The sequence below is a fragment of the Phycodurus eques genome, chromosome 8 (assembly GCF_024500275.1).
Source record: "Phycodurus eques isolate BA_2022a chromosome 8, UOR_Pequ_1.1, whole genome shotgun sequence".
NCBI classification, from domain to species: Eukaryota; Metazoa; Chordata; class Actinopteri; order Syngnathiformes; family Syngnathidae; genus Phycodurus; species Phycodurus eques.
Window position 1 is genome coordinate 15,689,089 of NC_084532.1, and position 14,045 is coordinate 15,703,133.

The window sequence follows — 14,045 nt, forward strand, 5'->3', positions numbered from 1 at the left end:
CAAAATAGGCTTATTTTTCCCCACTATAAGGTTTGTTTTATTGCATTAAACATTGATCTAAAATAAACAGGACTAAATAATAGGGATTTGGCAAAAACAATCAATAAATAATGGACAATTATTTACAACATTTCAAATTTTATCTCTGGGTCTATTGCTCTGTGGAATGATTCGAGAGAAAGGCAGCATGACTGAAATATGGATGTGTCGCCCTTAAAAAACATGAGGGAGAGAAGACGTGCAGGTCCACCAACATGCAACACATTAGGTTAACTCAACCGAATTCTGCTTTCAAAGCTAAAGCAACAAGAATGCAAACAGAAGCTGTGAGAGTCAAGCAGGATAGTTGAAGTGGTGCTTTGGGTGGGGGTTGTTCATGTCAGTCCTCTGACAGCAGTCGGTGGAAGTGATCCTTCCTCTTCTTCAGCACCTCCCGAAAATCCTCCTGAACAAACAGGAGATTTTATGGCAGTGGAAGTGGAAAGGCTGCGGGTACAAGATAACCTCTGTGTTTTATTCAAAACTGACTGGAGGAGGAGAAGAAAGGAGAGAAAAAAAAAAAAAATAATAAAAAAAATAAAACCCAGAACAGGATTTAAAAAAAATATGTACAGTGGGTGTCTGACTGAGTGTAAAAGATGCAAACAAACTAGCAGTAAATGTGGGTAGTGAATATAAACAGACGAACCACTGCAGACAGTTTCTCCATGTAGGGGATGAGCTTCTGGAGTTCTCTGTCATCTGACTCACCAGACCAACTCTTGATGGGAAGAGTGTTCATCAACTGCAAAATTAAAATGACAAATCAACTTGAATTAAAGTGACACCAGTCAACATGGCGGACATTCATATCATAGAACCTCCACTCAGGTCTTGTCAATCTGTGCATACTGACATGGTAGGGGTAGGTGTGGGGTGCGTTGTCCAAAACCACAATCTTGGAGAGATCTCTCCCCAGGATGCTGAGATCTTTAATGTAATGGCCGAGGACACAGGCACACTCATCCTGATAGAGACGGTGGCTGCAAGAACAATCAGCGGAGAAACAGAGGAGTGTCACTGTTATTCATTTATTACATACAATATGCATACTGAAAACATAGTTTCATGAAGTCATACCGAAAGAGCTTCCTTTGAGGGTCCAGGATGTCCAGAATCTTCTCAGCGTACTCTTTCTTGGCACAGGTGTAAACAAAGAGCTGCAAAATAAAATAATTTACAAAACATGACTAATTGACATTTACTGGCTCAGATTATAGCACAAGTGAGGAGCGATTGCTCTAGGGTTCCCCCTACAGTTTCAAAAGTGGCATGTCAGAAGCTATGAGAGTCAAACCAAGGAAAGGTCACTGAGCAAGTGCAGTGTGAAAAGGCCTTAAGACGTGATCTGCTGCTGGTTATCAACACATCAGCTCTGCTATACCTCCTCCCCACATCTCCCCATTTCGGTCTTAACCGCTGGTGGGCATCAAATTTAGTTTGAGAGATACAGACTATAACTTAAGTTCTAAAATAGAGAATATAAGGAAGGCCTACAATATTTGGACTTTAAATAATGGGAAACTGCATCGGTGAGAACCGCCAGCACAAACATTCATTATAGAGCCAAGGTACATAGACACACACCTCATATACTTTTGCCACAGACTGTAGGAACTCCTTCACATGTGGTCGTAGGATCATGTAAACCTGTTAATAACACAGAATAAGAAATCTTTGCCATCAGACAGGGTAGACAAATGTTTACCGCCCTAGTTGAAGTCATTTTAATTCAATACATCTCTCTGGGCAGCCAAAACATGTTCATGCTAATAAATCAATGGGGATTAATACCGCCAGTCTATTGCTTTGTGTTAAAAAGGACCCTCATTTTCTATCAGGAATACAGGAATGTGGCAAAATATTTGAATATCGAGGGAAAGTCCATTTATTTCAATAATTTGTTTCAAAAAGTGAAACTTGTATGTTGTATTAATTCACCAGACACAAAGTGAAATATTTTAAGCCTTTGTTTCAATTTTAATGATTTTGGCAGAAAGACAAAAAAACAAAACCAGTATTTCACAAAATTAGTATATCATGACAAGGTTGAACATTACAGGCTCCCGATGTCCCAATGTTGTGACCTAATTAACAAAACACCTGCAGAGGGTTTCCTCAGCGTTTAAATGGTCCAAGTCTGGCTGAGTAGCCTTCAGAATCATGGGGAAGACTGCTGACTTGACTGTTGTGCAGAAAACCATCATTGACACCCTCCATAAAAAAAGGTCTCAAAAAGAAATTGCAAAAGAAGCTGGATGCTCACAGAGCGCTGTATCAAAGTACATTAACAGAGTGTTGAGAGGAAGGGGAAAATGTGGCCAGAAAAGGTGCACAAGTCTGTCGACAGGGATGAGTGGAGCCTCTAGAGGATTGTCAAGCAACGGCGATTCAGAAATCTGGGGGTGCTTATAAGGAGTGGACTGAGGCTGGTGTCAGTGCATCAAGAACCACCGCATACAAACGTCTGCAAGACATGTGCTAAAGTTGTAGAATTCCATATGTCTAGCCACTCCTGAACCAAAAACAACACTAGAAGCGTCTGTGCTGGACTAAGGAGAAAAAGTACTGGTCTGTTGTCCAGCGATCCCAAGTGTTCTTTTCAGATGAAAGTGAATTTTGCATTTCATTTGGAAATCAAGGTCCCACAGTCTGGAGGAAAAGCTTAAAGTCCAGTGTGAAGTTTTCAGTCAATAATGGTTTGGGGAGCGATGTCATTTGCCGGTGTGGGTCCATTGTCTTTTATCAAGTCCAGTCAACGCAGATGTCTACCAGGAATTTTTAGAGCACTTCATGCTTCCCGCTGCCGACGAGCTTTTTGGAGACAATTATTTTATTTTCCAGGCAGGATGTGGCACCTGCCCACAAAGCCAAAATGACCAATTCCTGGTTTAATAGCCATGGAATAACTTGATTGTCCAGCAAACTCGCCTGACTTGAACCCCATTCAAAATTGATGGGGTATTGTCAAGAGGAAGAGGAGGGAACAGAAACCCCGAAATGCAGACAATCTGAAGGCCAATATCAAAGCAACTTGGGCTACAACACCTGAATTGTGCCAAAGGCTGATCACCTCCATGCCACACCGCCCTGTTGCTGTAATTAATGCAAAAGGAGGCCCAACAAAGTACTGAGGCCATATTACGGTAATACACTATTCAGAAGGCCAACATTTCTGTTTAAGATACTTTTTTGTTGTCACATGAAATATTCAAATTTTGTGAAATACTGGATTTCTTTATTTTTTTGTCTTTCTGCCATAATTACCCAAATTGAAGGCTAGAAATATTTCACTGTGTGTGTTTTGAACAAATTTAACATCCAAGTTTCACTTTTTGAAAAAAGAAATTGAAATATTCTAAGTTCACATACCGGTATATACAACAATAAGATTAAAACTTTCACAACATGACCACATATCCTCAACCATTCATGGTTACAATCACAGATCTTTGGATGTTTGTTGCGTCCAGTTTTAGTTCACCTTGTACTGATGATCCTGAAAAGCTGTGTGGAAAGTGTATTCAGGATTGTCAATCACATTCAGGGAGCCAAACATCAACGTTTCCTCCTGAAAGCACAAGGATTACAAATTGGGGTTATTTTATTACATTCTGGCTACTGGAAAATGTTCACAACTGTGTTCCAGTTAAAAACACATCAGTTATACCAATGGTACTCAACTGTTGTTGCCCTGGGACAACATTTTCCTATTATGGATAATATAACATATAGAAATGGTAAATGGACTGCACTTATATAGCGCTTTAACTACACAATCACAGTGCCCAAAGCGCTTTACAAAGCCTCACCTTCACCCACACATTCATACACCAAGGGGCGACTGGTGCCATGCAACGCGCTGCCAGGCCCACTGGGAGCAAATTAGGGTTCAGTGTCTTGCCCAAGGACACTAGGACATGCGGACAGTCGTAGTCGGGATTCGAACAAGTTACCGTTGGTACATGACAACTCCATGTACAAAAATGGATTTAGTAAAATCAAATCACAGTTACAGAATATGGCCATCAAAATTTCACTAAAGAGATTGGCTAATTTTGAGGAAATGAAGGATGCCGTCAAGCCTCAATTGTTATGCCATGAAAACCACAGTGACAGTTATATGTTAGAGGCTGTTAAAATGATGCTGGAAGTTATGTTTGCACTACCCTAGTTTTCTTTCAATTTGCATTGATATTCAACTGTGTTTGAAGTGGCGCCAAGTTTGCCAAAAGCCTTTTGCTAGCCAGGATGTCTGTAGCTAAAGGCTGAGCTGCACTGAATTTACAGGAGTAGCCATGTGACAAGAGCGCGAAGCACATACATTTCATGTCCCTTACACTCCGTATGGGGACTCGGTACGGTACCAAGGGACACTGAATACATGTACCGTTGCACCCATAAGACACCCTTTCCTGTCAAAATATCCAAACAGAAAGGCAAGCCCGACCTGGGACCAATGTTAAATATTTCACTCTATAGGGGTTCCCCATTTTATGACAGTTTCGCTCATACTGCGGCGATGCAACACAAATGTCTAAGCAGTCATAGTGTATCACTAATACAGTAGTGTTAGAGTTACAGTGAATATTTGAGAGTAAAATACCTAGGCTATGACTGTAAAACAATCAAATGAAAAACAGTAAATACGGTTAAGTCAGCATGCCTTCTTGTGCCGCATCACTATATACTCTTACACCACTGAGCAAACTAGTTCGGTTTACAACCTTAAAACTTATGTTGGTCCCGTCGCACACCTGGGACGCCCTGTAATATTTTACTACCTGTTTGCGACCCACCCATTATGAGTCCACATTTTGGTTCCTACACAACAGTTGAAAATCACTAAGTTAGCGCAGCCCTTATTATTTGGGTCCATGCAAAGTTTCATCCTTTCGGCGTCATGACAACAGGCCAATTATGCATTCAACATTCACAAGTAAAGGCCTCTTTATACTCCCGCGGGCGACAGCACCCGCATTGCATCACGTAACCAGTGCGCCCCTACGAGACACTTGACATGCACAGGGCACAAATTATCGCAGTGCGCAGAATGCAGCGGCGATCATATCTCGTGATTGGTCTGTTTTAGTCACATGCTGTGATGAAGTACTCAGCTTTCCCCTTGGTTCCTCAATACCGCCATCTTACAAAACATCTACGCCTTCTTGATTGATTTTGCAATATAATTAAACTCATCATCTGGTCATCTAGGTCCATTTGTTCTAGCAGGCACTGTTCCACGGTCGCCTTTGTTATTGCTTTGTTCCTTGTTCCGGAAAGTAAAAACAGCTACCGGAATTGGGCATAAAATGCAGATGAAACACCACCTTGTGGTGTCCTAGCCAATACCAGCCATAGCGACACCCCCGACTTGGACGAGGAACTGCAGCACATTTTCAAAACAGTGCGCGTCAGTTGCGCATTTAGGCCAAAGCAAAAGGTGGTTGCTGGACGAGCAGAAGTATTTCAGAGGGTTGAACTCACCAGGTCAAGCACAAGCGTGGCCTCTGGGGTGCTCCTGGTCTTAGGAGGGATGTCTGGCAGTCTGGGCTGGGAATACTGAGACCGTGATGGAAGGTTCTTGATGAAAGTGAAGCTGAAAACAACCAGTATTTTAAGAATAATGTCAACTGTTGTTCAGTTCAACTGATGATGAAAACAGAGGAAGGAAGCCATTGAGATCTGGAACAAACCTACAGTTCATAGACATGGAAGCTTTAAATATGTAATCAGGCTGAGAGTAGCACTTACGGACTGAAAATGTGGTCATCCTCGTCTCCCATCAGGAGGTCAATGGAACCATAACCAAACACCCCTTGTTCAGGGCTCATCATCACATTATTTACTGGACTGTTGTAATCTGGAAAAATATTGAAAGATGACATTATTTTCGCACTTAATAGTAGCCTTGAGCCCCACATAAAATCTTTCCACCATAAAGTACATTTCTTTTAATAGACCAGTGAACAACAGGGTAAGAAGAGTTGAGTAGGAGAACAGAAATTTACAGATCATCAAATGGATGCACTCGAAAGCTCACATCAGGAGTCTCACTATTTAGCCTTTACATTCATGGGCATATAAAGGTTGTTTATTACACAGGTCTTGAAATTAGGACCACTCATTATTTTAGGGGTATTCGGCATTAGGGTTCCCCTTAGAGGGCTGGTTTTAAACCTATATTTCAACACTATATCTCCAACCAAACAACTAAGTAAATGACTGATCGAAAGTATCATCGACTGTGCATCACAAGTGTCAAACTCGATGCCCTGGGGACAGATACAGCCCACCAAATCATTGTATTTGGCCCACTAAAGCAAAAAGTGCATCTACTTTAGCTTTTCTGCTAAATACATTTTAAACGTTCTTTTCATATTGCCAGAAAATCCAGACCGAAATTGTAATTTTTCAACTAAATTGAATATTAATGAGGGAATTCTGCCTAACTAGACTTGTGGACAGACAATGGCCAGCTGGGGTGACAACTATTTTTCCTACGGCCATCGGGACCTCAACCGGCAGCAACAGAACTAAATCTCGCAGCCGCCACACTGCAGCAGTGAAGTGGCGCAGACAAGAGGTGAGGATTTCCTTGTATATACCTACAACTATTATGGTTACTATGCACTGGGGAGAAGGGGGGGAGAAAGACCCTGCAGCAGTTTTCAGTACTGGCGTCTGTATTTTTGCCTATATTACAAGCCAAGAGACACACGGCAAAGACTTTGTCACACGTGTGTTATAACGCAACTCGAGCGAGGGGCACACAATATATAGGAATACTGCATACTATGTAAAAGCTTGTGCCGTGTCACTGAAACATATATGAATATATATTGGGTATAGTCGTGCTCAAAAATATTGGCACCCCTCTCTTTTTTCTGTTGTACAGCTCCTACTTGGCTGCTCGTCGTCATCACTGTCTGATCGGCTCAAACATGTACGCTTTGACGATGTCAAGTTCAGTTGGGTGCTCCCGTAAGTCAAAATCCTCCTCCTCCACATAGTCCAACACGTTGCTCGCCATTGCGTATAGTATGTAGCGCGCTGTGTTTGTCAATTGCAACGTCACTTCTGGTAGCCCTTGCGGTGGATAGAGTAACCATACCCCGGTGTTTTGAGCTTCGGGTATATTCGGGGATGACTCAATAGGAATCATAAACAACTCATTTTTAGCTAAACTATGGTTGAAAACTTGCTGGAAGTTACCTGCATGTATTACATAAACAATGCAAATATGAATTTTAACTGAACCCATAACATCTTTGTCATCTGACCTTTAAACAACTCAGGACAGAGCACCTTTTGTTTGCAGCCACCCACTTTTCAAGTGAGCAAAAGTATTGGAACATACATTATTAAATTAACTTAAAGTGAATAACATTTAAATATTTGGTGCCATAACCTTTACCTGCAATAACTGCATCAAGCCTGCGACCCATTGACTTCACCAGACCGTTGCATTCTTAATTTGAAATGCTTTTCCCGACCTTTAACGCAACCTCTTTCAGTTCTTTTCTGTTTAATGGGGGTTTCTCCCTTCAGTATCCTCTTCCGGAGGTAAAATGCATGCTCTACTGGGTTAAGGTCCGGTGATTGACTGGACCAGTCTAAGACCTTCCACCCCCCCCCCGATTAAGTCCTTTGTTGTGTTGGCAGTTTGTGTGGGTCATTGTCTTGCTGCATGATGAAGCTTCTCCCGATTAGTTTGGATGCATTTTTCATTAAATTGCCAAATACAATGACAGAACTGAATCATGTCAGTTCCAATACTTTTGCTCACTTGAAAATTGGGTGGCTTCAAACAAAAGGTGCTGTCCTGAGTTGTTTAACACATCTAGATGTAAATACCATGAAATGAAAGATGAAATCCTTAACTTTTGTTTTGTATACTTTTTTTAAATAAATCTGAAACCCAAATGTCTTCAGTATACAACAAAAACAAAGGAATTGACCTTTCCGTTTCCAACACTTTTGGAGGTGACTGCATGGGGTTTGGGGCGTGCCTCCAACTTGGAGCATAAATAGTTGAGTTTTTCCACACCAGCTCAGGCTAGTGAGTCCTAACTGAGCCTTGTTGCATGAACTGATGAAGCCTGTTCAGGAGAAAGGCAAAATGTCTTCCAAGACAACCAGAACAGTCCAGATGTGATTGTTTCAATGCCCCGAGAACAGAGGAATGTAATCTATCCAAGTCTATTGACTGCGTCTCATCTGTTCATCAAGGACAAATTGTGAGATATGCATCTTTACCGCTTAATCATCACTCAGCCCTAATTAAGACATTTTGACAGACCGTCGTAGCCACTAAACAGCGAGACTGAGACGCCCACAGAGTGTACCACCTCGTTGGTGGCTCACCCAAGGTTTATACAGAGAGGTGCGTGCTGTCCCTGGTTTTTTCTTGAGTCATCTCAAAATCCTGTTGCCTTTCAGCTGTAAACGGAAAATGCCCCCATTTTTCGGCCCAAAATTCAGCACATCACTAGCGATTGTACATTTATACAGGTTTCATTGAGAACAGCCCTTTGAGGAAAAACATGATGTGGCCCACGATGAAAATGGATATGACAACCCTTTATAGGTTGTCAATACCCAAATAAAAAATATGCATTGTGGGACATCAAGCTTATAGGGTTGGTGAAGAAAAAATTTAAATGGCTTGGTGGGACAGATTCAGTCTTGACCTTGTCATGCCTTTCACTTGATGCGTTGGTCGTAGGAGCTTACACCAAGAGCCACCAGCAAGATGCTGTGGCCTGATATTGTGCCTTAGGGTTGGGGCGGAAAGATTGTTTAATGAACAACAATCAGTAGCTTCTACTTACTCTCTTTACTCGGTGTGAGAAATCGAACAATGGGGGTGTAGCTCATCCTGGCTGCTGAATTATGAGGAGACACTGGGTCCATCTCAGAAAGTATGTGCTCATGGCGCAAAATGGACCGGAGTGGCGTCTTGAAGGCAGAATCTTGAAATTGTAAGCAAGTTAAATGCAGAAAATATACGCAGTGTACCATCACAAGGGTGGGGGGGATAAAAAAATAAAATCACCCGTTTCTTTGTCATCCGCAGCGATGGCTCTTTTTCTTGGCCGCCCACGGGGCAGCAGGCGCCTCGTCATTGTGGGGACATCTTCAGCATCACAAGCCTTCTCAACCTGTATGAGAACAAGAAGTTCTCGTTGAGCATTGGCAGCTTCTTTACATTTCAAACAACTTTAGCCACAATAATTAAGTCATCTAGCCAAACCCAAGTGTTCAGGTCATTTTGGAGCAGTATGGATTGGTTCTTTGTAGTGTCATATATGCAACATAAAACAGGGTAGAGCTTGGCGATTTAAAGCTATTGTCACCTCCTAGGCTGCATTTCTGCATTACATCACAACCGTCCCTTCAATATGACGTAGGCCGGTGGTTCTCACCTTAGGACCTGCATTTTCCTATTGCAAAGTCACGACCCACTTTTATAGAAGAAGAGTAAAGCATTTTTTTGTTTAAAAATAGCTTCAGGAGTCAAGTCAAAAGAAATGCGAATACCCACCACCCACCATATTACCATGGTTCCCAGGTCCCCGACGAGCAAACATTATCCCTGTATTGTGATAGTCTGTGGTGGGGTGTTGTGCAATAAAATTGGGGAGACTGGTGGGGGTGAGGAGAGACATTCACAGGCCAATTATGACCCGCAACCGTCACCCGCACCCAGGTCAATCAGCTCGCCAAAGGATGTGGTGCATTAAAAATCCGTGGGGGAAAGGCATGGCAGGCCAGAGAGAAGGCAGTGTGTCCTCCCTAGCCTGACACTGCCGTCTCCCCCACTGACAGGTCTATGATACATTAAAACTGGAGGACTGGCCGAGCAGAGAATGGGGGCAACCAGACCGGAGACCAGCACAGATATGCCAGGACCCGGGCCGGCGTTCGCCTCATCATCCCTCAGGCCAGCGCCCCAGGGGACCATGAATGAGATGTGAATGTGCAAAATATGTACAGTGTGTGTGAAGTAAGAGGCTAGACTCCCACGGGCTTGGCCCGACCGGCTGGAAGACCCTAGAGACAAGGGGGGCAGTTCTACATGGCCATCAACAAGGCCACCCTTAACTCCTCGAACACAGTGTGGTACCACTGGTGCCACTCCTAGGGACAGGTACACACTGCAGCGCACTGTGCGACCTTCTGAATAGTTGATCAGTTGTAAGCTTCAGTACATTCATTCCTGTACGCCTCTAGAACACTGGGGGATGCAGGTCGGACCACAGTTGACCCTACTCACCCTCGTCACAGCCTGTTTGACCCTCTCTTCTCAGGGAGGAGGCTACGGTCCATTCGGACCAGGACCCCACCACATGTACAGCTTCATATTCTCGGCACCGACCGCATCATGGAGCGGACGTCACATGGTGGACTAGCGAGAGTAAATCATGCCGAGAGAAAAATTGGGGGATAAGGATCATCATGCGGAAGAGTTGGTGCCTCGAAAAGGGATCAACATCTGTTTTCTGGACACATTTTGATTCAGGGCAAGTGATGTGACACAAGAAGTCATATGTAAAGAGTGCAGCAGTGCTGTGTCTGCCCCACACGGTACAGACAAAAAAAATCCAAAACATTGGACAAGAAATATGTGATCCCCTCATGCATTTATTTCTCCAAAGTGGGATTGTACAAAAAATGCAGAGTAAATGGGGTGGGAAATCTGTACAGTTTGTTGCAACCACGACTAACCGATGGTTAAGCAGAACAATGGAGCCGTACATGTCCTTGAAAATTCACTTTTTGACGGGGACTTCCAAATGAAGTCTGTGCTTGAAGCCTAACGTTATGTTTAGTTTATGTATAAACTGCATTTGCTTCTGTAATAACATACAGGTATGTGCCCAAAAAATAGAATATTGAGGGAAAGTCAATTTTCTGTTTGGAAAAGTGAAACTTGTATGTTATGTTACTCCACCACACACACACAAAATATTTAAAGGCTTTATTTGTTTCAAATTTGATTGTGGCATAAAGACAAAAATAAAAAACCAAATCCAGTCATGTGACCAACAAAAATAGATCTTAAACAGATATGTTGGCCTTCTGAAAAGTGTATTAAAGTAATATGCCCTCAGTACTTTGTTGGGCCTCCTTTTGCATTGATTACAGCATCAAGGCAGCATGGCATGGAGGTGATCAGCCTTTGGCACAGTTCAGTTGTTATAGTAGCCCAAGTTAAGTTGCTTTGATATTGGGCCTTCAGATCGTCTGCATTTCGGGGTTTCTGTTCCCTCATCTTCCTCTTGACAATACCAAATACATTTTCAATGGGGTTTGAGTGAGGCAAGTTTGCTGGCCAATCAAGTACTGTTATTCCATGGCTATTAAACCAGGTATTGGTAGTAGCTTTGTGGGCAGGTCCCAAATCCTGCTGGAAAATAAAACCATTGTCTCCAAAGCTCGTCGGGAGCGGGAAGTATGAAGTGCTCTAAAATTTCCTGGTAGACTGTGGAGTTGATCAAAGACAATGGACCCACACCAGCAAATGACATCGCTCCCCAAACGATTACTGACTGTGGAAACTTCACACTGGACTTTAAGCAGCTTGACTTTTGTGCTTCTCCAGTTTTGGAACCTTGGTTTCCAAATGAAATGCAAAATTTACTTTCATCTTAAAAGAGGACTTGGGACCACTGCGCAACAGACCAGTACTTTTCCTCCTTTTCTCCCAGCACAGACGCTTCTGACGTTGTTTTTGGTTCAGGACTGGCTTGACACATGGAATTCTACAGCTGTAGCCCAGGTCATGCAGACGTCTGTATGTGGTGGTTCTAGATGCATTGACACCAGCCTCAGTCCACTCCTTATGAAGCTCCCCTAGATTTCTGAATCGCTGTTGCTTGACAATCATCTCAAGGCTGCGGTCATCCCTATCACTTGTGCACCTTTTCCGGCCACATTTTCCCCTTCCTCTTAACACTCCAGAATCTTTTGCAATTTCTTTTTGAGACCTTTTTTCAGTGATAGTCTTTTGCACAACAGTCAGTCTGTGTTGTAGTGGGGAAGAGGCAACTCATGCTGGACCCCAAGTGCGCCACTGAGACCCACGATTGTTGGGAGATATCTTATGCATGCACTTAGTACAGTAATAGCACATACAAGAGCAGTAAGAAAATTTTGTTCCTTATCCTGTGAAGGGTTTCTCACATTTTAGCAATCGGTTGAGATGGTATTAATCACTATGCATGTAACCTGCTTTAAACATGTACCCTGCACAATTATTATTTTTTTATTTGAAAGTTTGCATTGTATACACTAAGTCTCTAATTTCATGCATTGAACAGATTTGACGCAGATTTACATGCCCTGTTCACTCTAAAGTGACATTACAAAGGCGCAGTTGAAGCTTTTATCTAGAGTAACTCTTTAATGTGTACAGCCATGCATAAAATATGACCGCCACGTGCCTCAACTCTGCAGTATGTGTGGACAGTATTACCGCGGCGCAGCATGCATGTTGACCTACTTAATGGGATCCTCTCACGTGGAGCTGGCCCATTTAAATCTGCCCCAGTCAACAAGACATGGTGGTCAACTAATCCTCGCAATACTATCAACAGGATGACAACAAAACAACCCCCTAAAAGGCCACATTCGTTTGAACGCACAGTCTTGTGCTTGCAGCGCACGTCTCCGAGAAGGGGAATGCATTGAGTTGCACGCCACAAACAAAAACATAACAACACGTATATCGAATTCAAATAACCAGGCCGCTTGACTTAAACGTGTTATTTACAAGGCGACCGTGAAAATGCAATCGTCTATTTGCAATAAGTTTAAACAGGAGAGTTGATTTGCATAGCTAATTAATCAGGTGGCTGTACAGTAAACGGCACACACATGGCGATGTAACTTCACGGCCGGGCTGTTTGGCTCTCATCTTGAGACCACAACATTAGCATGCTAGCTATTAGCCACCTAGCAAGGCCGTCAAGTTTGGCAAAGCAAAGTTGCACCTGAAGGTACGAGTATAGCTTACATTAAGGGGTCGTCAATATTAGGTCGTCGTCGTCAAGGAAAAACATGCTAATAAGAGTTTACTTTACCTTGTCTTGTAATGGACTTTGTGGTACTGACAGACGAGTTCGTCTCACTGTCGGTGTGGCATTGTTGCGAGACGGCTGGCGAGTTTTTCTCGGCGTCTCCGCGTAGGGCGCCACAGTTCTCTGTGACCGGAGTTTCATTTTATCCTTTCCTTACACGTAAAGTTATTAAGCACTAAATTTATAACTCATAACGCTAAGACTTGTTGTTCACAGAGTTTCGCTGGTTTCCATCGTTTCCCTTTCCAACGAGATCCTTTAGCTCCGCCTCGCCATTCCCCGCTTGCTCTCGAATCGTGCTCTCCTTTGTGTGTGTTGAAATATGCTGGGTGCGATTGGTTCCTTGCCAATGACAGGATCATTGGGCGGTGCTTAACTGGTTCCTTTGAAGCGGAATTCACGTTACATTACGCGAAACTAACATGACGAAAACGAGATTATTTACCCTTGAATGAACTCTTGGATTCCCTTATGTACTCAGAATAACGCCGTAGAGTATGTGAAATGTAGATAAAAGAACAGGGCTTTGAGAGGTAACGTGAAGTGGAAGGGCATAACAGTTGTAGTTTTATTATTTATTTTTTTCACCAACAGGGGTCACATTTTTAACAGGAGGAAACCGTTGGTGTGGGCAGCATGGTGAACTAAAAGGTTAAAATGTCTGCCTCACAGTCACCATTTTTCTGGGTTCTGTGTGGAGTTTGCATGTTCTCCCTGTCCCGGTGCGTGTGTGGCTTTTTTATTCCTCCCACATTCCATGCATGGATGTTTTTAACAGAGGTAAAGGGTACTGATTCAACACCTTCACCTAAGAAAAAAAAAAAAAAACACGGACTCATATACTTAGGACGAAAGTAAAAATGTTTGGTTTTTGGATTACAACTGAAAAATGCAGATTGCCTAACGTTTTTTTTTTTAACA

At 42.8% G+C, this 14,045-nt stretch overlaps 1 protein-coding gene across 1 annotated transcript; it reads right to left on the bottom strand.

The window, feature by feature from the left end:
* Positions 1-24: 24 nt before the first annotated feature.
* ctdspl3 (CTD (carboxy-terminal domain, RNA polymerase II, polypeptide A) small phosphatase like 3) lies at positions 25-13,425 on the bottom strand. Its single transcript, XM_061684549.1, has 11 exons — positions 13,128-13,425; positions 9,098-9,203; positions 8,874-9,014; positions 5,794-5,902; positions 5,527-5,638; positions 3,524-3,610; positions 1,627-1,689; positions 1,120-1,199; positions 896-1,022; positions 689-784; positions 25-445 (listed from the first exon to the last, which is right to left on the bottom strand). The coding sequence occupies exons 1-11, from the start codon at positions 13,263-13,265 to the stop codon at positions 380-382; spliced, it is 1,125 nt and encodes a 374-aa protein (XP_061540533.1). The 5' UTR covers positions 13,266-13,425; the 3' UTR covers positions 25-379.
* Positions 13,426-14,045: the final 620 nt, after the last annotated feature.